This window comes from Drosophila sulfurigaster, chromosome X, assembly GCF_023558435.1.
Source record: "Drosophila sulfurigaster albostrigata strain 15112-1811.04 chromosome X, ASM2355843v2, whole genome shotgun sequence".
Taxonomy (NCBI): Eukaryota; Metazoa; Arthropoda; class Insecta; order Diptera; family Drosophilidae; genus Drosophila; species Drosophila sulfurigaster.
The window spans coordinates 16,582,846-16,607,147 of record NC_084885.1 but is presented as its reverse complement, the minus strand read 5'-3'; the positions used below and the strand labels follow the sequence as shown (position 1 = coordinate 16,607,147).

The following is a 24,302-nucleotide window of genomic DNA, read 5'->3' as shown; positions in this document are numbered from 1 at the left end:
CTCATTCAGGATGTAATAACAAAAAAGTTCAACTATCAGCTAAATGATATCATATTAAAATGTCTCAGTTTGTTAAATAATGACACAATGTTCAATTATATGTAATGTTTATGAATAATTAACATGATTGTCATCAATCATTTCATATTTCGAAGGGTAATGCATCATATCTTGTGCTTATATGATAGATATCCCTCAATGGAAAGAAACCGCATTCATTGTCACAATGGGGAACAGATATCGAACTTTTTGTTTGCAATTGCAACTATTGAATTTCTGATTAAATGAAAATGATTCACCAAGACCCCCGATGACAAATGCAAAGGCCAACAAAGAAATGCTGTTAAGAAAGAAAAAATCCAGTGTAAAAATCAAAAGCGATTTCAGTGCAGAACTTTTGTGTAGTAAGAATTGAAGTGCAATCGACTACTGAGTGATTAACTGGGTAAAGCAAACAGCTTAGGCTCATTCACTAGTGAAGCATTTGCGCTTATCAGTTATCAAGCTGGTGTGGGGAAGGGGTGTGTAGAAAGAGAAAGAGCATTCGTGAGGTGCGTGGATACATTTCAATTATGAGGAATGAAAGCGAACGAGACGAATTGCCACCAAAAAAAAAAAGATTGGCAGGGAAATCACAATGTAAAGTAAGGGAAAGAGATGGAGAAGGGAAGTTGCAATCAGGGGCAGGTAGAGAGACATCGACTGAGATGTTTCACAGTTTGTTGGGATGCTGCTCTGTGCTCCGTGCTCCATGTCGTGACCCGGTTGAATTACTGTGTTTACCTGCTCGACGATGATTTTGCCTGTCTGTCTGCTTTTTGCATACCTGCAACACACAAACACATACATACATACATATGTACATACACCGATCCATTGAAATCCCAATGAGCCGTTTAGTGCACCAAGAGAAAACCTGACGCAATTATGAAATTTGCATACACATGGAAACAGGAGTAGGAAACCCAAGCGGAAACACAGTGCGGAAACAGCACAATTATTTCATATGCAAGCGAGAGCGAGCGAGAGAGAGAGAGAGAGAGGGAGCGAAAGAGAGAAAGAAACGAAAAGAATGCTTCAAAGTGCATTTCGAGTTGGTTTCCAGATGTGACCAGGTAACCAGGTTACCAGATAACAAACAACAAAGAATTGCAAACAAAAACATTGAAAACTGCAGCAACAACTGAATTGATATTCTAGCAATTACCATCGAACATTTCGATACACATTTCGATGTATGTACATCGAAAATATCATCATAATATGTTAGCATAAACTATTCAGCTAGAATGTGGAGAAATGAAAAGCCTGATGACAGTCAAATGAAATCAAGTGCAAAATGCTGAAATCCTGACTAGAATTAAATATTTGATCAGGTGCTTAATCCTTTCATACAATAGTAAATAAATACATACATACTCATACATACATACATTCATACATACATACATTCATACATACATACATTCATACATTCATACATTCATACATTCATACATTCATACATTCATACATTCATACATTCATACATTCATACATTCATACATTCATACATTCATACATTCATACATTCATACATTCATACATTCATACATTCATACATTCATACATTCATACATTCATACATTCATACATTCATACATTCATACATTCATACATACATACATACATACATACATACATCCATACATCCATACATCCATACATCCATACATACATACATACATACATTCTTTTATATGCTACACACTCATAACTTTTATTTGCAAAAACATAAATACATTAATGTTCATATATTCATCTTATATGTGCATACATCCAAATGCATATACACATATATGTACATACATGCATCATTTGTATACACATACATATGTACATATACATACACATATACATACATACCTATGTATACATATTGTTGCATATAAACGTAACGCTTCATCATTAATTGAGCCCAATAAATGAACATACTTACATAAGTATGTACATACATGTACATTCACGTACATAGCTAATACATAATTCCCATACATGCTTGTACATATAAAACACAGTCTAGTACTCGTTAATATTTATGTATTTACAGACATTTTAATGTAGTCGGTTATGGTAACAGCATGTATATAGATGTACATTTGTGTACAAATCTCATACATCCATGTACATCACATCACATGTACATTTGCGTACACATCTCATACATTCATGTACATATACAATGCATTCATGTATTCTTTCGCACACACACATATTCATACATTCATTTCCATCCTTCAATGCACCCATTTCCTTACATAAACAAATGCAATTGTATAATTTACATCACGTACATATCTCATACATTCATGTACATACATATACAATAAATGCATGCATCCTTTCATACTTTCCATTCCATTCACTCTTTCATTTAATCAATACACCCACTTCCATACATAAACTAATGTAACCAAATATATAATGCTATTATATATATTTCATCACATGTACATCTGCGTTCATATCTCACACATTCATGTACATCACATCCCATGTACATTTGCGTACACATCTCATACATGCATGTCCATATACAATGCATTCATGTATTCTTTCGCACACACTCATATTCATACATTCATTTCCATCCTTCAATACACACATTTCCATACATAAACAAATGCAATTGTATAATTTACATCACGTACATATCTCATACATTCATGTACATATCCAAGACATACATGTATTCTTTCACACACACACACATTTACATACCTTGCCATACACTCCATTCATTCAATACACCTATTTCCATTCATAAACAAATGCAACCAAATAAACAAATGCAATTGTATATTTTACATCACATTATGTTTTTTTGTCACAACACTCCCCAAAAAAAAACCTCAGCAATCAAGAACTGACTGCAAATTGGATGTGCTCGACTAACAGATACGCTGCACTCTGCAATTGTTGAATATATTGACGCATAGATGGCGCCAGCTTATGAGCGAAAAGTGTATCGTAATGTTTACCAAATTGTTGCACGTATTTACTGTAATTATTTATGCTAGCACACGAAATTACCTACACCACTAATCTTATTATCAGACAATCTCAAAAAATAGATTAGATAGATAAAAGCGATATATGAGATTGCATTAAAATGGTTGTATAATTTCTATATTGCACAAATTAAAGGGTATACAAGTCACAATAGTGATTTCCATGCACGCTCCAACAAGTCTAAGTTGGAGGTGAAGAGTAGCGAGGGGGGAGGGGGGTCTTGACTATAGTGAAAGTTCTCATTGCTTGTTTTATTTTTTTGTTGTTGTTGTGTCTATTTTGTGTCTAGTTGTTGTTATTCATTTTGATATGCAGCGACGTGTGACGACGTGACGCAGCGAGCGAGCATGTTCGTGCATGTCCATTGCACACTCCCTTTCCCTCCGCCCATTCCTCTTCCCCTTTTCCTTCCCCTTCCCCATCCACTACCCTTCAACAAGCTTAAGCAACGAGTTCAACTCACCAAACGAACATTTCCAGTTAATTTGTTTTAATCCAGTCGGTTGTTATTCTTGTTGTAATTGATCAACTTTCAATTAGTTCTTGAAATTTTTTTTTTGCTTTGTGCAACACTTTCGAGCAACAACACAAAAAAAGGCCATTCAAAAAAAAAAATAACAGAAAAAACAACTTTTGTTTTGTTTGCGTAGCTTGCGAAATTTTTTTTTCACGGCCACAAAAAAAAATTTTTTTTAGCGATGTTGTTGCTGGTGCTACGGATGATGATGTTGTTGACGATGATGAAAGCGACACCGGTTTCCGTTTGAATTTCGATTTACCACGAAAATAAGAAAACACACAGCACAAGAAAATAACGCGAATTATTTGTAACGTCAACTGAACGAAACTCGCGCACTTGCGGAACGAACGATCGCAACAAACTGGCGGGCAAAAGTAAACTTAACGACAACGCCAAGAAGAAGCAGAAACACCTGCACTCATGCACAAAACTTGAAAATGCCGCCGCTGCTGCTGGCTGCTGTTGCGCATGCGCATGTGTGTGTGTGTGCGCGCGTATGCGTATGTTCAACAATATTATTGTTGCAACTGCGCAACCCGATTAACTATAATATATATGTTGCAGTTGCCGCCACTAATAAAACACGCACATCACTTACAACATAACAATAATAACGTTGTAAAATGCAAACATTAACAAAACATTAAACGAACGCAAAAAAAAATAATAAACACACACGAAAACAAGCGACGAACGAGCGACGACGATCGAACAAACTGTCGACGCTTGCAGAAAAACTCGAACTGGCGATCGTGTGACCCTCATGCAGAAGCAATAAAATGCCCATGAAATACTAGCAATATCAGCAGGAAAATACTAGAGGACTTGTATCGCAGCAAAGTATCGATGCCAATAACAATAATTTAATTAAAATCAATAACATTTATATTCAATTAAATTTGTTATTTAAAGACGTTTACATTGATTCGTGACTCGCTATATTTATAAAGAAAATTAAGTACCACGCGTGATTGACAAAAGAATTTCGACTTTTCCTCAAATTGCGGTCACACTCAGCAGATGTATGCCGCTGAAATTATTTGAACTTAATTTTTAAAATAGAATATTATTTGTTAGAAAATCAAAATAATGTAATTAATATAAATATAATATATACACACAATATGCATGCGATAATAAAACTGTTAAATTAAATAATGTCGATATCGGGTTAATCGATATATATATTCTACAGCTGTTCCACAAATATCGACAACTGTCGAGGGTGACCATTTTGGAGTTCGGAAAAATACCGACGGTTATGATATTGATTGAAAGTGCTATCGATGTTGCTTCGCGGCTACAAAGTTCAACAAAGATATTGAATAAACGAAAAAACTAAAATGTCCAGTGAGCAATTATTCCCACGTGTTCTTAACTACATAGGCAAACTCAGCATACAAAGTGAGGATGTGCGCAAATTGTTTGGGAAACTGGAAAATGCGCTGGAAGAAGAGGAGACGCTGTGCAAATCAAAAGATGGTAAATTTACCGTTATGCTGTTTTACAGTTACACGTCGTAATTTGTTTTGCAGCTCTAAAAAAGGATATCGGCAATCTACGCATCGATTTGACGCTGATTCGCCAAGCTGCCATCATAGCCGAGGAGCAGCGTGAGGAGAGCAACAACAGTCTCAAAATGCTGGACAATAGCTATATCAATCTGCTGGAAATTGTGGATTTCCTTGGCAACGATCGGATGAACAATATTTTGCGCTTTGCTATCCTCAGCAGGCAGATCGAAGTGCAAGAGGAGCTCAATCAAATTGAACTGCAGCAGAAAATCGATCATGATTGCAAAGCCGCCATGGAACGTCGTAAGATTGGTATGTTAAAAAATAAATTTTTCTACCCGGTAATCGTGGGGTGAAAGAGTTTCTTCTTGATGCTACATTGCAGTAAAGGAATTACGCAAGTGGCAGCAACTGTTCCAGGATGTAGAGGAGGAAAATCTCAGCGTTAAGCTGGAATTACAACAGCTCAACCATCATTGGAAAATCAAAATCGATCGAGCAACACAACAACGCAACAAGAAGATCATCTCCCTGGTAGAGATGAGCAAGCAGATTACCGAAGAGCAAACTGTAAGTAATCGCCACATCCCCACAAATTGGTCATCCAATTAATATAATTTCAATACTTGACAGTTTAAAGTGCCAAAACCATTTGCAGTTAAGAGTACTGTCAAAGTGAAACGTAATGCTCCTATTGTGCTGCAGTCAGCCATGGAATTCCTGAAAAACTTCCAAATGAAGTCCAAGATAGCGAAGCCAAACGAGCAGCAACCGTTGCGTCCCATTTTGGTGTCGCGTCGTTCGTCCGAGGATGACAGGAATATCCAGCCTAGTCCCACAAAACAGGTGCATTTTGGTCCGATGCCAGTGCCGTCGTCTTCCGAAAACTCTCGAGAGACGTTTGAAAGTAAACTTGAGGAAATGAACGATGACGACGATATGGTCGAAGCTTCAGAACGTTCAGAATTCAATCTATCGCATCTGCCAGAGCGCCCGATTATCGAAAATGTTGAAGTGCTGCCGTCACTGAAATTCTCTTTCGATAACGATAATGCTGCTTCTGAAGTCTCGACTTGTTCGGACTCGAACAATGTAAGCAAATCAATGGATACTCTTAGCTTTAAGAATATGTTTTCATCATCTCAGATTTGCGATGACAAGCCATCGTTGGAAGACCTCTCACAACAGTCAATGAATAATTTTGAATCTAATAATGTTCATCAATCGAACACCTTAGATTTTTCAGCTATAAAACTTGACTGTAACAATGATTTTTTCTTGAATTTCGATGACGATGATTGCAGTGCAGATCCGCAAAATGCCTATGATCTTTAATCATTTAAAAATAATACTTTTCATAATTTGCAATAATGAAAAACTTGAAAAATTTTCCAATGATTTATCCCATTTTATTTAATAATATGTATAATCAAAACATTAGTAAATCAATCCTATTGAATTCAAATTCATTTATGTTTACGAAAAACTTACGATTTAATTTTAACATTTTCAAAAAATATATTAATTTTAATTTATCGTTTAAAAATAATTAAAATGTTCTATTCTATTTAGTTAAGTGGAAATATTTGCAAATTAATTAATAAATTAAATTATTACAATACAACAAATGTATAAGTAAAATGTAATTTAAAATTAAATAGAAATAATTTTCACTGCAATTAAACATTTTCAATTGCAACGGCCTGTAGCAGTATATTTGCATTTTATTGGTATTTTATGCGTTGGCCTCATTTTGCGTAAGTGAAATCTGCAGTCACACTGCGCGAGAGCGTGAATTATTGTTATTTTGGGGTTTTTTTCCACTCCGTGTGTACACCAAAAGTGGGTATTCTGCGGTTTGGCTGACTCTGGTCACACCGCGCGGAGTGTTACGCGAAACACGAAAGTCAGGCGAGCTGTTGCTAAATTAAATAAAAAAAAATAGTTGTAAAAACATGAGCTGTTGAAAGACGCAAGCACAGCTCAGTGAAATAAACACGAATATCTGATGACACACACCCACACACAGATTATCAAGATTATTAGTTTATCGCGTCGCGATTAGTGTATTTTTTGTTTTTTTTTTTTGGTGTTTTTGCTTTGTAGTTTTTATCGATTAAATTGTGTATGGAAACGAGACACGAGAGTAAAGAGCAAAGGAGACATTTGGAGACTGCTGCTTGCTGTTGGGCGCGCAAACAAAACACTCACGCATACACTCTCAATTAATTTAGAGCGAGCAACAAACACGGAAGCGCAACGCAACTAATAATAAAAATAAACCGAGCGATTTTATGATGTCTTGTAAAACGGAAAATAGCAACGGCAACGGTAGCGTATCGCTTATCAGTCGGAGCAGCAGCGGTAAGTGGCAAACATATTTAACCCCCTCTCGATCCCCACCGCTGATTTATTGCTTGATTTTGTTGTGTGTGTTATTGCAGAGAGTTTTGATAACATGCATAAGATGGTGAATGGCAAGCATAAACCACCGAAACAAACGCAAGATCAGCAACAGCAGCAACAACAACAACCACAGCCACAACAACAACAGCAGCAGCAACAGGCCCAGCAACCACAACAACAGCTGCAGCAGCAGCAACAACAACAGCAACCAGCGACGCCACAAAAACAAGCAATGTCGGCGGACGAGCGAAAAGCCACCAAGAAATCTCTAGTCATTGTTGTTGCAATATTTGTGGCCAGCTTAACGGCCATGTTCTACGTTTATGCAATATTCCCCGAATTGAATGCGTAAGTGTGACCTGATCACGTCAAACAATTCAAATGTCAACTGTGTGGGTGTGCGTGTGTGTGTGTATGGAGCTTGCTCTCAACGCCAAGTCACGCCACACAAGTCACACATACACACACACACTCACATTCGCAGCTTGTGCATTTATTACATTCGTAAGTCACGCTCTCTCATTTGCGCTCTCTCGCGTTCTCTTGTTGATTTTTTGCAGCTCTGAGAAGCAACATTTGAAAATACCACGTGATATACAAGATGCTAAAATGCTGGCCAAAGTCTTGGATCGCTACAAGGACATGTATTATTTTGAAGTGATGTTTGGCGTAGTCGTCGCCTATGTATTGTATCCTTTTCAAAACAACAGCAAACGTTATCGACATCGGTAACGCCTATCCGATTAGATAAGCAACAACGACGTCACGCACGTCTTCACGTACTTATAACCTTGACCCCATTTGAAGTGACGATCAAAATGGTCAGTTTTAGACCAAAAACGTTCCACACACAGACACTCGAAGCATTTTCATGGTCACACACACACACACACAGAGACGCTCACATAGACACGCACCCTCGTTAATTTCGATAATATTATGCATGGCCACACTTATTAGCATTGGAATTGACGTTGCGGCGTCGCTTCGGCTGCAAGTAGGAAGCACGAATATGAAGAACAAGCACAGCAACAACAATGTATGTATGTATGTTTGAGAATGTGAAATATGCACGATCAGCTGATGGTGTCGTCGTCGTAGTTGTCGCCATTGCTCTCTGTCGCTCTCATTGCACACTGTTGTCACTGTCACTGTGCACGGGCAATGCACAAGTGCACTTTGCACTCTCCCATTCTCCCAGCTACGTTGTTGCTCATGCTGTCTCAACTGCACTACAGCAAATGCCCAATTGCTGACGCATAGAGCTACACTCTCTGCGATCTTTCTCTCGCTCTCTCACTCACAGTTTTTTTTGCTTTGAATTGATTTGTGTGCTCGTCCATTCAACGCACGTTTTTATAAACAAAAGCATAAGCATTAGTCTGCCCCTGCAAAGCATGTGTGTCTGTGCCTGTGTGTGTGCGCGTGCGTGTGCTTGTGTGCTTGGCAGTGTGAGTGAACTTGTTTCTAATCTTTTCAAACAGCTGAGAGCTGGTCAGTGTTTTTGTGTTCTTTTTGCGTTTTGCTTTTTATACGTTGTTCCGCTCTGTGCATGTGTGGCGTATTTGTATATGTGCCTTTTGTTGTTGTTTGCTTTTGCAGTAATTACAACCGACGTCGTAATTATAAACTTGCATTGCATCCAACGATCGAATGATCACCAAGCTGGTTTCGATTTTGTTTACACACACATACACACACAAATATATGTATATATAGTATTTGCTTTATTGTTCTCAGCTGTTCTACAGTCATGCAATTTGAAAAATGTCTGCTCGAATTGCGTTACTTAAATACCATTGTTATAGTATTACTAACGTAATATTTTCAGCTATTTGCTTTCATAATGACTTATTTTAGCGTAGCGACTTTGCTTAACGACAGAGTTAGTCATATATATATATGTATAAAAACTTGTTGGGTGAAATTGACAGATGACGTGTCTCTCATTTTCGATATTCGTGCGACAAAAAAAAAACTCCAGTTACTGCACTCTGAAATGAATAATTATCTATAATTAACGTTTTTAAGGGGAACGGCGCGTGGCAAATTACATATAGTTTTAAACATTTCAAATATTGTTCTCTCTCTCTTTAACACTTTAGAGGCAATCATTGTTATTGTTTTCGTTCTGTTTCCCAAGAACTGTGTCGAATAGCTAGCTACATATAACGCAATAATGAAAAGCACGACCCTCAGAAAACGTTACGTTTTATTTGCCATTTTCTCTTATCGTACACTTGCCCACGTCTGCTTTGAAGGGGGAGGAGGAGGAGGAAGAGGAGTCCGATTGCGAATTGCGAGTGGCATTGTCAAGACGTGTTACTTAGCTAAAAATAGCCAAGAGCTCCCCATCTCAGCCAGTTGGCAATTTACGCGATGATCTGTTTTTAGCCAACATCCAACATCTGCATAGCTAGTTGGTATCACATTAAGTACATCAAGTATACGTAAATATCGTCTTCGTGTTTACGTATTTATTTTATATTTGATTACAATAAAATCTTGAATACAATTTATACAACTAATAATAGCACAATTCGCCACCTTAGTACTCTCTAGAGAGTTCTTGACTAACTTGCTATATGGCCGCAACCCAAATAGTAGCACCTAGTGGGTTCAATTTATACACTCAATAGTTCAATTTCAACAATAACAATAGGATAAGACTTTCGGTTTATAAGTATAGCTAAATACCTTTATATACAGTTCTTTGTCTTGACAGAGTGACTTGCTATCAGGCCAAAGCTCAAAAGGTAGTACCTAGAAGGTTCAAATTATACACTCAATATTTAAACTAATAACAGTGGAATAGGATTGTCAGTACATAAGTGCACCTAAATACCTATTTATAAAGTATTTTGCCTATCTATCTATGAAGCTCTTAGCTTAGACTAACTGACCTAACAGAGATCAAAAGGTAGCACCTAGAAGGTTCAATTTATACACTCAATAGTTCAATTTCAACAATAACAATAGGATAAGACTTTCGGTTTATAAGTATAGCTAAATACCTTTATATACAGTTCTTTGTCTTGACAGAGTGACTTGCTATCAGGCCAAAGCTCAAAAGGTAGTACCTAGAAGGTTCAAATTATACACTCAATATTTAAACTAATAACAGTGGAATAGGATTGTCAGTACATAAGTGCACCTAAATACCTATTTATAAAGTATTTTGCCTATCTATCTATGAAGCTCTTAGCTTAGACTAACTGACCTAACAGAGCTCAAAAGGTAGCACCTAGAAGGTACAATTTATATACTTATTATTTAAACTAAAAACAATAGGATACGACTTTCAGCACATAAGAATACCTATCTATAAAGTCCTTTCCCTAGACTAGACTGACTTGATATCAGAGCAGAGTTTAAAAGGTAGCACCTAGAAGGTTCATAACCTTTTATTCTTAGTTTTATGTATGTATATAACATTTAATTAATTAATTGTTTTAGCTGTCAACAATCTGAATTTGTGGTTGCCTTAACCTAACTAAATTTCTAGCCTACAAACATTCGCCATTCCTGGTTCGTTATTCCTGTCGATCTTACTTGGATTCCTCTACAAATTCCCGATCGCCTTGTTTCTCATCTGCTTCTGCTCGGCGCTGGGCGCCACACTCTGCTATGCACTCTCCAATCTGGTGGGACGTCGACTCATCCGTCACTTTTGGCCCAAAAAGACGAGTGAATGGTCGCGTCACGTCGAGGAGTATCGCGACAGTTTGTTCAACTATATGCTCTTCTTGCGCATGACTCCCATACTGCCCAATTGGTTCATCAATCTGGCATCGCCGGTGATCGGTGTGCCGATGCACATCTTTGCCCTCGGCACCTTTTGCGGTGTTGCCCCGCCATCGGTGATCGCCATACAGGCGGGCAAAACGCTCCAGAAGATGAGCAGCTCGAGTGAGGCGTTCTCGTGGACCTCGATGGGTGTGTTAATGCTTTGTGCGTGCGCCTCTCTGTTGCCGGGTCTGCTTAAAAACAAGTTCAAGAAGAAGAAGGTGGCGTAAACCTCGACGGAAGAACAAATTGAAGAGAAAATCCTGCAGAGAAAGTTCACAACAACAACAACAACCACAACCACAACAAATTAAATGATATGTACCAAAAACAAGAACGAAAACAAAAAAAAAAACACAACATAACGAAAAGTATAGAAACATTTCACCGGATATGTTGATTTGGGTTGTTTTTACACACAAACATAACATACATATTAATTATATATTTTATAACTATTTGCCTAGGTTTGTCGTTAGTTCGTATATTTTGTATGTATGCTATTTCCAAAAAATTAAGCAAAAAAAAAATACAAATCAAAAATATTATAAAAAAAAAAACAAAAAGCAAATGAAATGAACACTGTAAAATTGTTAACAACAAAAATTGGAAGCTCCGTGAATCAACTACTATTTAGAGTTTAGGAACGTCAAATCTATTTAGTTTTCTTTTGTAAGATTACGATTTTTTTTTTCTTTGCCAACTTTTGCATCATATATTTCCATAAATTGTCTTAAGTTAGTGAAGAAATTTTGTTTAGTGCTATTGCAGTATTTACTAGAAACATTACTGATAAGTAAACCAATTAGCAAAAAAGATGAAAACCAATATTATTAAATGTGTGCAACTAAAATATATATATTGAAACAAAAGAACTCGAAACACAAATGGCCTTCTTATTTCATTCGATTATCCAACCAGAAATCAGCATTAACTTCTCCTTGACAAGTTCCAAGCACGATCATTTGCAGTCTCATGCTCCAAAGTTGAAATAATACTATGTTAGATTGTCGCCCCCAATGTGTTGTTATCACACTGCGTGAGATTCCGCAGACGAAGATATAGTATGTGTGTGAGTGTGTGCGAAATGGGATCAAGCTACATTAGAGGTGCTTCAAGTTTTTAACTTTTACTGCTATCAATTAAAATATGTATTTAGAAATTATCTATGTCTGATATACTATTTATAATTAACAATTCAAACATTCGCATTAATTTGTACCAAACGAACAGATAACGGCTGCAAGCTTTTGAGAAAACGGACCAAAAAGCTGAAAAGCGTAATGAGCTTTTCATATTCGAAAAGCTGTTTCGCTTAAGTTTGCTAATTATGGTGTAAAGCTCTATGGAAAGTTGAAAGCTCTGTGCTTATTTTAAAGCTTTGCGCATAACGGTTGCATTTGAATAGTTATATACACGGTTGCCATGGCATAGCGACGGGGTAACGACATATCTCCGTGCGACATATCTCCGCTGAACAAAAAACGACATATCTCCGCGCGGAGATATGACGTTTTAACGCGACTTAACTCCGCGCGGAGATATGTCGCCTTGAAACGTCATATCTCCGCGCGGAGATCGGCGGAGATGTAACTTTTCATAGCGACATAACTCCGCGCGGAGATATGTCGCCTTGAAGCGTCATATCTCCGCGCGGAGATCGGCGGAGATGTAACTTTTCATAGCGACATAACTCCGCGCGGAGATATGTCGCCTTGAAGCGTCATATCTCCGCGCGGAGATCGGCGGAGATGTAACTTTTCATAGCGACATAACTCCGCGCGGAGATATGTCGCCTTGAAGCGTCATATCTCCGCGCGGAGATCGGCGGAGATGTAACTTTTCATAGCGACATAACTCCGCGCGGAGATATGTCGCCTTGAAGCGTCATATCTCCGCGCGGAGATCGGCGGAGATGTAACTTTTCATAGACGACATAGCTCCGCTGAACAAAAAGCGACATATCTCCGCGCGGAGATTGTACCGAGCGGAGATATGTCGTTTTTTTTTGGCGGAGCTATGTCGTTTTCAAAACACGACATATCTCCGCTCGGTACAATCTCCGCGCGGAGATATGTCGCTTTTGTTCAGCGGAGCTATGTCGTCTATGTCTCCGCGCGGAGATATGACGCTTCAAGGCGACATATCTCGCGCGGAGTTATCGCTATGAAAAGCGTCATATCTCCGCGCGGAGATCGGCGGAGATGTAACTTTTCATAGCGACATAACTCCGCGCGGAGATATGTCGCCTTGAAGCGTCATATCTCCGCGCGGAGATCGGCGGAGATGTAACTTTTCATAGCGACATAACTCCGCGCGGAGATATGTCGCCTTGAAGCGTCATATCTCCGCGCGGAGATCGGCGGAGATGTAACTTTTCATAGCGACATAACTCCGCGCGGAGATATGTCGCCTTGAAGCGTCATATCTCCGCGCGGAGATCGGCGGAGATGTAACTTTTCATAGCGACATAACTCCGCGCGGAGATATGTCGCCTTGAAGCGTCATATCTCCGCGCGGAGATCGGCGGAGATGTAACTTTTCATAGACGACATAGCTCCGCTGAACAAAAAGCGACATATCTCCGCGCGGAGATTGTACCGAGCGGAGATATGTCGTTTTTTTTTGGCGGAGCTATGTCGTTTTCAAAACGTCATATCTCCGCGCGGAGATATGATATATAATATATGTGAACATACAATTTTATGAAAAATTTAAATACTAAAACAGGCATATTAAAAATGTACCAAAATGTAAAAAAGTTATCCAATAAACCAACGCATAAAAAATGTACCAGTCTTGGTACATTTGTACCAAAAGTGGCAACCGTGCACATAGGATCGCAAGGACGAACTCTATCGACCAAGATCAACAAAATGTGGGGTCATCTAAGATCTCAACATTTGTAATTTTCGTCAGTCAGTCTGCTATGTCCGCTCTGTCCGCTGAGCCTGCTGAGCCCGCTCTGTCCGCTATGTCCGCTCTGTCCGCTATGTCCGCCATGTCCGCTGTGTCCGCTGTGTCCGTTCTGTCTGTCTACCTGGGTGCAGCAGCTTACATCTACATTGCGATAGATGGCTCCACTAATTAAGCAAGTGACTTGCTGTATTTCTGCTCGCTAGTGGTTCATGTTTTCCTGGTATTTCTCCTGGTGGGTTGGAACTTTTCTGCAGTTTGTGGCGGTATCGAGTAGACAACAACAACAATAACATAATTAGTAGTTGTTGTAGTTATTGATGCTATAGTTGTTGTTGTTGCTGGTGTTGACTTCTTGCAACCGCTACGAGTCTAAAAAGTGTCAAATCAATATTTGAAATACCAGGCGAACATAAATCAGCAGCAAGCTTTGAAAAACAGTTTCGTTCGTTATTTTCAAAAGTTAGTGGACACGCTATTTATCGTTTGCTTTCAAATTTTAAATTTGGCGCCACTAAAATATAATTTTTTTCCTGCATTTTTGTAGCATACTTTGAGGGTGCTTCATAACTGATGATCGATAGCGCTATTTGCTTTATTTCTGCCTACTGATGATTTATGTTCGCCTGGCATTTCATCTGGTGGGTTGGAACTTTTAATTCCGCTCTGTCCGCCATGTCCGCTATGTCCGCTCTGTCCGCTCTGTCCGCTATGTCCGCTCTGTCAGCTGTGTCCGCCATGTCCGCTCTGTCCGCCATGTCCGCTATGTCCGCTATGTCCGCCATGTCCGCTGTGTCCGCCATGTCCGCTATGTCCGCCATGTCCGCTCTGTCCGCCATGTCCGCTATGTCCGCTATGTCCGCCATGTCCGCTGTGTCCGCCATGTCCGCTATGTCCGCTATGTCCGCCATGTCCGCTCTGTCCGCCATGTCCGCTATGTCCGCTATGTCCGCCATGTCCGCCATGTCCGCTGTGTCCGTTCTGTCCGCTATGTCCGCCATGTCCGCTGTGTCCGCCATGTCCGCTATGTCCGCTGTGTCCGTTCTGTCCGCTATGTCCGCTATGTCCGCCATGTCCGCTCTGTCCGCCATGTCCGCTATGTCCGCTATGTCCGCCATGTCCGCTGTGTCCGCCATGTCCGCTCTGTCCGCTATGTCCGTTCTGTCCGCTATGTCCGCCATGTCCGCTGTGTCCGCCATGTCCGCTATGTCCGCTGTGTCCGTTCTGTCCGCTATGTCCGCTATGTCCGCCATGTCCGCTCTGTCCGCCATGTCCGCTATGTCCGCTATGTCCGCTATGTCCGCTATGTCCGCCATGTCCGCCATGTCCGCTGTGTCCGTTCTGTCCGCTATGTCCGCCATGTCCGCTGTGTCCGCCATGTCCGCTATGTCCGCTATGTCCGCTATGTCCGCCATGTCCGCTATGTCCGCCATGTCCGCTCTGTCCGCCATGTCCGCTATGTCCGCTATGTCCGCCATGTCCGCTGTGTCCGCCATGTCCGCTCTGTCCGCTATGTCCGCTCTGTCCGCTATGTCCGCCATGTCCGCTGTGTCCGCTGTGTCCGTTCTGTCTGTCTACCTGGGTGCAGCAGCTTACATCTACATTGCGATAGATGGCTCCACTAATTAAGCAAGTGACTTGCTGTATTTCTGCTCGCTAGTGGTTCATGTTTTCCTGGTATTTCTCCTGGTGGGTTGGAACTTTTCTGCAGTTTGTGGCGGTATCGAGTAGACAACAACAACAATAACATAATTAGTAGTTGTTGTAGTTATTGATGCTATAGTTGTTGTTGTTGCTGGTGTTGACTTCTTGCAACCGCTACGAGTCTAAAAAGTGTCAAATCAATATTTGAAATACCAGGCGAACATAAATCAGCAGCAAGCTTTGAAAAACAGTTTCGTTCGTTATTTTCAAAAGTTAGTGGACACGCTATTTATCGTTTGCTTTCAAATTTTAAATTTGGCGCCACTAAAATATAATTTTTTTCCTGCATTTTTGTAGCATACTTTGAGGGTGCTTCATAACTGATGATCGATAGCGCTATTTGCTTTATTTCTGCCTACTGATGATTTATGTTCGCCTGGCATTTCATCTGGTGGGTTGGAACTTTTAATTCCGCTGTGTCCGCTCTGTCCGCCATGTCCGTGGAACAGAGCCATTTGTTAAAATAAAATGTGTGAACATAAAATTTTATGAAAAATTTAAATACTAGAACAGGCATATCAAAAATGTACCAAAACGTGAAACAGTGATCCAATGTACCAACGCATAAAAAATGAACCCGTTTTGGTACATTTGTACCAAAAGTGGCAGCCGTGGTTATAGAGAACAAGTAAGAAAGTTGCAGTCGAGTATGCTCGACTGTGAGATACCCGCTACCCATTTTTAATAAAGGCAAAATATTGCGGTATCATTATCAAAATATACCGAAAATACTAAAAATATACCAAAAGGTATGTTTGGTATATCGATATAGTACACCATTCAAAATATACCATAGACGGCACAATATACCAGATTGTCAGCCAAAGTAAGTAGGCGTAAGTAGTAAGTAGGCGTTTTAAGTAAGTAGGCGTTTTTGCCCATACAAAAGTATTTCTTTAATAAATTCCACAATTTTTGTCTGATCGTAACCAAATTTTCAGGAATCATAACTACTATAGTATTTATTGTATATATATAAAATTCGCAACTCTAGCTTTAAAATTACACTTGTTATTCGATTTTTTTCATTTGCGAGGGCCGGAAGTGGGCGTGGCAACAATTTGAAACAAACTTGATCTGCGTGCAAGCATAACAAATGCTGTCGAAAAAAAATTACAGCTCTATCTCTTATAGTCTCTGAGATCCAGTATTTCATACAAACGGACGGACAGACGGACATGGCTATATCGTCTCGGCTGTTGACGCTGATCAAGAATATATATACTTTATAGGGTCGGAGATGCCTCCCTTTACCTGTTACATACACAAAGTTATAATACCCTTCTACCCTATGGGTAGCGGGTATAAAAAGAGTCTAAATTAAAATTGGCTTTTGAGAGCCTTTAAAATATTTATATTTTCCAACCTATTCGACTTGTTTCAGGTTTTCAATTTCTTCCCTATAATAATAGAAGTTATTGGGCAATGAAATTAAATGGCGAAAATTATTAGAAGGGTCTATTACAGTGAAAGCTTTCTTAAGAGCTTACAAATGGATTTAGTCTAATAATTCCATAGTTTCTTCTTATATAAATAATTAAAGTATTAACCTAAACTTAATTTTGTGTACAAATTATTGTATATTCTAAAAATTAAATATATATTGTGAAATATGTATTATGATATGAAGTTATTTAAAGTATTTAAGTTTTGCATAAAATAACACTGGAATTAATCAATTAAATTCTATAACCCGAATCTTTTTTTTTTATAAATAATTCAACAATTATAGTATGATGTTATTCTTTAATTTGTGTACAAATTATTTTATAAGTTTGTTTTTGCTTAAAATAAAACTGAAAAATAAAACTTTAATAATATAATAGTTAAAATATAATTTAGTTATTTCTTGCATATAATTATGAATATAATATTAATGTACATTTACAGATTGTTATTATTTGTGTTAAATTATAATTATTTATATTACGTTATTTTGAATTTGTTAATTTTTGCTTTGACATTTGAACCTATGCTAAAATTGTCTATATTATATGCGTCAATAATTGTGCCTACAGGGTGTCTCACAGTCGAGTACACTCGACTTAGTCAGTGTCATTGTAACACAGCGTCAAAGCATCATCTGTGCGAATATCTGCGTCTTTATCAGTCTGACCAGCATGTGTGTGTGTGTGTGTGTGTGTGCGTGTGTCTGGGAATTGTTGTAAATTTATTTACGTACTTCATTAGCCAGAAGCGCCCAGCGTGTGCTCAAGAGCTTAAGAGGGGAGAGTGGAAGAAACTGCGACCCGCTCAGCGGGTTGATCCCCATTTTATTTGCACTTGCTTAATGCCAAGAGTCTGCTAAAAACGCAATAAAAGTTTAATCCACAAAAGGTGACTTTAACTCGCTGACCATTTAGTCGGAGCTACCCGCTGTGCGTTGTGCGTTGTGGATGTCAAATTGATTACCGTTTTGTGCAGCTAAATCCACTTTTTGGCTGTGAATAAGGAATGTCTGCAAATTATGCAAATCAATCATATGACATGCTGGCTACACCTAAACTGATAGTGCCATCTCACTCTCGCTTGCTCTCGCTCTCGCTCTCTTGACTTTTCTCGCCGAGACAGGCGCTCAGCAATGGAAATGGCAACAGAAATGTCACGTGACGCCTACTTACGTTTAATTGCATTCAAATGTGCGATAGTCTCTACGTATGTGTGTGCGTGTGCGCTTGTGTGTGTGTGTGTGTGTGTGGGTGTGTGTGTGTGTGTGGGTGTGTGTGCCAAGGCAATCCCAGCTCTGCTTAGGCCCGAAATAGCAATGATTGCGTGCCTTTTTGCTGAAATTAAAACTCACTTTCTTCACTCCCTATATGACGGCTAAAGTGCGCAGACCTGTCTGGCCGGCGTCGCCATGAGTCAGCAATCTGTTGCCCTCTCCCTTCTCTTCCCTCTCTTGCTCTCGCTCTCTCCCATACTTTCTCCTGACCTATCCACACGCCTGGCGACTTGGGGCACAACAAGCAACAATGGCCAAATGTTGTGCGAACCCTGAAAAGATGTGCGACTCAACATACCCTGCGATTAAAAGTTATACGTTTCATCATTTTATTTAATTGTTTTATTTTTATATTAAGTCTAGTATTAAATACTACTTTTTATTTAAGAGAGTCTATAATCTTATTATATTGCTTACTTTTTATATAAGTAAAGCTTGATCAACAAAATTCTCCTTTTCCTATTCAAAATTAAATTAATTAGTTGATGTTAAAAATTTATATATTTATTTATTATATTAAATCTAGTATAAAATGCTAAATATTATTATACAGTAAGGAGACTCCGAAATGAATTAGCTTTCAAAACACGAAGAATTAAAGAAGCATTTTCAATATTATGATGCATCATATATTTTATTTTTATAACTTACATTACCAGAAATGTTAATTTTGTAATAAAATTCTTATTTTTTCAAAGCAACAGATGAACTATTAAGAAGTATTATATATTTATTTATTATAAAGAAAAGAAAATTGTTTTCTTTAAGTAAACATTTTAATAGATGTTTCTTAAAATTAATAGTATTACTTACTTACTTTACCTGGAATTTTAAAATGCGTATTTTTAAAAGAAACATATTAGTTATTAGTATTATTATTATTGTATTATATATTTATGAATTTATGAAGAAAGATTTTTTTTGTGTTAAACATTTTGATAGATTTTTTTTTGTATAATTACTATTAGTATTATTTAATGCAAAATACCATTTTAAAAATAAATTCTTATAGTTTTAGTTTTGTATAAATTTTTATAGATTTTCCAATGCTAAGAACAAATGGTTGCTGAATTTGTATTATTATTATTATGAATTATATATTTTATTATAATTATTAGTTTTTATTTGCCTATTTTTAAGAATTTTCTTTTGATAAAAAGTCGTTTAGTAATTATATTGAAAGATGCTAATTAAATAATCCAAGCATTATTATTATTGATATCATGTTTTTATAATTATGTATTATATTATTAATATTAGTTTAACCCGTAGGATCTTCACAAATTATTTGAAATAAAAGAAATAAATAAAGATTATAATTATTTTGTTTCATTAAATTGCATACTTAATGCTAATTAATTTTCTGAATATTGTTAACATACCAAATTTACATACTTTTCGTACTTGAATCTCTTAAGTGGACCGACCTTCAAGCAATTCCCTTGTTTTGTATGCCTTTTTTTGGCATTTATAATTGCATTCATTTGTCGGCAACAAATCGAGTTAATTGTGAGCGTCTTGCACATCGAAACCTCTTCCAACTTCCACTCGGCATCTTCAGTGCTTTTTTTGTTAGCTAATTACACAGCAATCCGTGGAAAGAAAATAAAGAAATACTCCGACTATAAAAGGTTTGCCTTCTGTAATTTTTATTGCACTTGGTGTTGCCATTAGCAAAGTTGCAATTAGGTGCGCCAGCTTTGAATTAAGTAGCCTATTCATCTGCTCGGTATTGTTGCAAATTCCTTTTCTTTTTCATTTCACATTAAACTGGACTCTCTCACTCTCTGATAGGCTCCGGTTGGCTCTCTCCATAATCCTTATCACACGCACACAGACACAGGCACAGACACAGACACATGCACATGCAGGCGCTGTTCAATACAGTTCGATTTTCTGGTCCTTATCGGGATCTGTTCCATGCATGACTAAGACAATGGACGACAGCCCTGTGCTGCTTTTTTATTTTCATCTTTGCAATACCCGTTCCCATTTTCAATATGCAGGGTAGATAGCTTAACTGGGTTACTTAGTGATTATTTCTAATATTATGTTTTCAAGCAAGAGTTTTTTAATACCTATTTCATGTCTCTAGTTTCAATGAATTCAAATAAATTTCAAAAAAAGAAATACAATGATTTCTATTGAAGAATTCTAAAAGTTGTAATATCAATTTATGTAAATATTGTTGCACTTTCAAAATAAGTTCCATTTTTTAAAGCAGAAATTAAACAATCTAAAACGTTGCATAAATAACTATATTATAAAAATACAATACTAAGAAAGTTTTTTTTTCATTAATAATTAATTCCATATTCTACGTGAACATAAAACAAGTCTTTCAAAATATAAATATAAATATTAAATAAATTTTAATATTTTATATATTTCAATATTTAATTTGAAATATGGTGGTTTGTAGTATTAGTTGATGAATAGTTTAAATTTTGAATAAATTCATTGGAAACCAGAAATCAATTTTTTATTAATTCGGAGTGAATTTTATTCTATGATTAATGAATCTTCTTGATTAAATTAATTCATTTTAAATGAAAAGTTTAAAGTATTATGTAGTAAATGAGTCTTCTTGATCAATTTTTCTCTTCTATCTTCATCATTTTTATTATTATTATATTATTATTTTATATTTCAAATTTGTAATCTATATATATAAAAGATAGTCTATAAAGTTTAAAATAAAATAATGAATGGTTGAGTGAGCGAGCAATTTTAGCGAAAAAATTTTAAAATCGGCACAATTTAAAAAATCGGAAAAATTTAGAAAAATTAAAAAAAATGTAAAAATCGGCAAAATTTCGGAAATTGAAAAAATGTGTGCAAATCAGCAAAATTTTGGAAATTGAAAAAAAAATGTAAAAATGGGCAAAATTTTGAAAATTAAGAACACAGTAAAAATCGGCAAAATTTAGAAATTAAAAAATAGTAGAATCGGCAAATTTAAAATTTAAAAAAAAATGTAAAAATCGGAAATGGAAAAAATTGTAAAGTCGGCAAATTTTTGGAAGTTGAAAAAATTGTAAAAACCGCCAAATTTTTGGAAATTGACAAAAATAATAAAAATCGGCAATAATAATGAATGAAATTAAAAAAAAGCAACTTCATAAGGGCGGAACAAAGTTCGCCGGGTCGACTAGTTTATTTTATAAAAATCAAATATTCAATTGACTTAAAAAAACGATTCTAAAATTTAGTTATTTATAAATTTATTTTAATATTTAGGTGGCTTACCTTTATTTGTTAAATTACTAGATATTTTTTTGTAATTTTCATAGATTTTTTAGGTAGCTGAAATATATTTTTAATAAAATAAATGAATGATTGTTAAAGATTATAAATATCTTATTGCATGAATTGCCAGCTTAACATAAATTTATTCCTTGAACATTGTTTTTTCATTGAAATGAATCACTAATTAAAAATGTTTTTGAAGCACGGGTATTTGAAAAGTGGAACACATTGTGAGCTCAATTTCTTATTAATCTGAGCCAAGTTGGTATTTCGTCCGTCGTCTGTTGTCTGTTGTCGGTCGTCTGCCTAATAGAAAATTTGCTCTGAGCTGTATCTGTATCGCACTATATGGGCATCATCTATTGTGTGTTGTGATGTGCGTGTGTTACTGTGTGTTGCTGTTGTTGCCTGTTGGATGTTTAATTAAATGAGATTGAAAAGCTTCAATTATTCAACGGACAGGACCCAGACATGCATCCACATCAATGTTATTGCATCTTTTCGTGCCAGTGGGCAAACAAAAGAAAGAACATCCCAAAGACCAGGGCCAAATTAACAAATGCGCATTCAAGGCGTACTTAAAATAAACCGACAAAACAGACAACATCAAATATCACACACACACACAACTGAAATTGAAGGGATAATGAAATCGCATTTAAATGGAAATGTAAACGCAACACAAAAAAAGAAAGAGAAGTAAAGTAAAGAAAATAAATAAATAAACACAAACCCAAAGCGTTTTGTAGCCTCAAAATCGGATTAGCATTTTTGCAAAACACTTTGAACATTTTAAGCAGGCCGCAAATCTGATCGAGGTTGACTCTTTCTGTATTTTTTTTTTTTGGTTCCTCCTCCTCCCCATCTGGGAATTGTCGAATGATCGAATTGGAAATTGACTGACAAACAAACGTCTTAACTAAACTTGATGTGCATATGTTGAGAGAATTCTTTTATGCATTCTCATTTAGTCACATTTTAGCTTCAATTTATTTTTCATCATTTTATATTCCGTATATTGTACTTATTGTGTGTTTGTGTGTAGATGTGTGTGTGTGTGTGTGTATTATATTGGACGACCGCTTAGCTAGGCGATTCAGCCTATTAAAAAAGTTTTCGTTTTTATTATACCTCGTAACCTTAATAGCAATGGGGCATGCTCAAATATCACAGCCAAGAAACAAAGATTAGTTAACTAAGAAAAATATTATAAAATTCTGAAATATTTCCATTTAATTATTTACAGTATGTATTTTATTGAAGTAAATTGTTTACTAATATCAAAAAATAATATAGCTGAATAAGTTTTAAATATATGAATTTAGTTTGCTATAAGAAAGATTTAATGATTTAGAGCCAAAAGTTCAACATACACGACATACACGGACATACACTGACATACACGGCTCTGTCCGCTCTGTCCGTTCTTGTCTGTCTTGTCTGTCTAGCTAGTTCTAGCTGGATTTCGTGAATTGCGTTTATATTATTTATATTACCTCAATTGAAGAGATGTGTAAATGTTGATTGAATTTTTATTTTTATTACTAAACTTGTCCGTCTGTCTGTCCGTCTGTCCATCTCTCTGTCTATCAGTCTGTCTGTCCGTATGAAACACGCAGATCAAGTTTGCTTCAAATTTGTCCACTCCTACTTCCGCCGCCTTAAATCGAGGAAAATCGAATAACAAGCGTAATTTTGAAGCCAAAGTCTACTTGTTAATATTTGAAGTGTAATAGAAGTCCATAGATTTATTTGCGTGGTATATTAAGGCCAAGCGAACGCAATTGTCCTCGATTTCTACTGGTTTTCACATGCTGTTGACATTTTGAGAGGGACCTTGAGAGTTTTCGGTCCGACGCGACGCAGCCAGAAAGAAGTCTTTTTATTTGTCTTTTGTGCCATCGTCGAGGCACCACATAATTTCAAGTTTTGTAGGCCAACATAAATACTTGATTAAGTAAATCCACATTTGTAGACAGCGAGCGCAACAAAACTGACAGACGTCCAAAAATTATGTCCTAGACACATTGTGCATTGTGTGTTGAACTCGAACCTAAAACCGAATCCGGAGACTGATGATGATGCTGCTTTCTCTCTCTCTCTCTCTCTCTCTCTCTTTCCCTCGCTGTCTCTCTCTTTGGATGTAGTTAGTATGCAGCATATTTATGTATTTGCATAATTTCCTTGCAAAAAAAAAAACGAGAAATTAAATTCAATTTCAATGTTATTGAATGCCCAAAGCAGTCAAGTGCCTTGAGGCTAAGGTCACTAAACGTTTTCACCATTTGACGGGACAAAACAGGCTCATCGATGGCGACTCAAAGAGTATTTGTGTATACTCTTTATTTATTTTATACAATTCTCTTTTACTTTGTGTTGTTGTTTGTAAAATGTTTGTAGCCATTTTAGACTTTGGGGAATTTAGCAGAATAGA

The 24,302-nt window shown here is 36.9% G+C and overlaps 3 protein-coding genes and 1 long non-coding RNA gene across 5 annotated transcripts in view; 2 read left to right on the top strand and 2 right to left on the bottom strand.

Annotated features, from left to right (window-relative positions):
• Positions 1–4,301, bottom strand: part of LOC133849113 (homeobox protein 13) — an 85,283-nt gene extending 80,982 nt beyond the window's left edge. For both annotated transcript variants that reach the window (XM_062284996.1, XM_062284995.1), the window contains exon 1: positions 3,515–4,301. The gene's annotated coding sequence lies outside the window, so the exon portion shown is untranslated. The remainder of the gene's footprint in view (positions 1–3,514) is intronic.
• On the top strand, positions 686–6,473 carry LOC133849115 (uncharacterized). The gene is made up of 5 exons (XM_062285002.1): positions 686–1,115; positions 4,767–5,053; positions 5,107–5,397; positions 5,471–5,655; positions 5,719–6,473. The coding sequence occupies exons 2-5, from the start codon at positions 4,915–4,917 to the stop codon at positions 6,418–6,420; spliced, it is 1,317 nt and encodes a 438-aa protein (XP_062140986.1). The 5' UTR covers positions 686–1,115; positions 4,767–4,914; the 3' UTR covers positions 6,421–6,473.
• A 474-nt stretch (positions 6,474–6,947) lies between these two features.
• Positions 6,948–11,669, top strand: LOC133849116 (transmembrane protein 41 homolog). Its single transcript, XM_062285003.1, has 4 exons — positions 6,948–7,449; positions 7,530–7,839; positions 8,052–8,180; positions 10,997–11,669. Exons 1-4 carry the CDS (start codon positions 7,380–7,382, stop codon positions 11,505–11,507), a joined length of 1,020 nt encoding a protein of 339 aa, XP_062140987.1. The 5' UTR covers positions 6,948–7,379; the 3' UTR covers positions 11,508–11,669.
• On the bottom strand, positions 9,179–9,725 carry LOC133849119 (uncharacterized). Its single transcript, XR_009895329.1, has 2 exons — positions 9,546–9,725; positions 9,179–9,485 (listed from the first exon to the last, which is right to left on the bottom strand). It is a non-coding gene; the product is annotated as an uncharacterized LOC133849119 (long non-coding RNA).
• Positions 11,670–24,302: the final 12,633 nt, after the last annotated feature.

What these genes read in the sequence shown, in the direction of transcription:
- LOC133849115 (XM_062285002.1), top strand. Translation starts at nt 4,915, where the DNA reads ATGTCCAGTGAGCAATTATTCCCACGTGTTCTTAACTACATAGGCAAA. An exon ending in GCTGTGCAAATCAAAAGATG is followed by an intron (nt 5,054 to 5,106) that starts GTAAATTTACCG and finishes TTTGTTTTGCAG; the next exon opens with CTCTAAAAAAGGATATCGGC. An exon ending in CATGGAACGTCGTAAGATTG is followed by an intron (nt 5,398 to 5,470) that starts GTATGTTAAAAA and finishes GCTACATTGCAG; the next exon opens with TAAAGGAATTACGCAAGTGG.
- LOC133849116 (XM_062285003.1), top strand. Translation starts at nt 7,380, where the DNA reads ATGATGTCTTGTAAAACGGAAAATAGCAACGGCAACGGTAGCGTATCG. An exon ending in TATCAGTCGGAGCAGCAGCG is followed by an intron (nt 7,450 to 7,529) that starts GTAAGTGGCAAA and finishes GTGTTATTGCAG; the next exon opens with AGAGTTTTGATAACATGCAT. An exon ending in GTAGTCGTCGCCTATGTATT is followed by an intron (nt 8,181 to 10,996) that starts GTATCCTTTTCA and finishes CTAAATTTCTAG; the next exon opens with CCTACAAACATTCGCCATTC.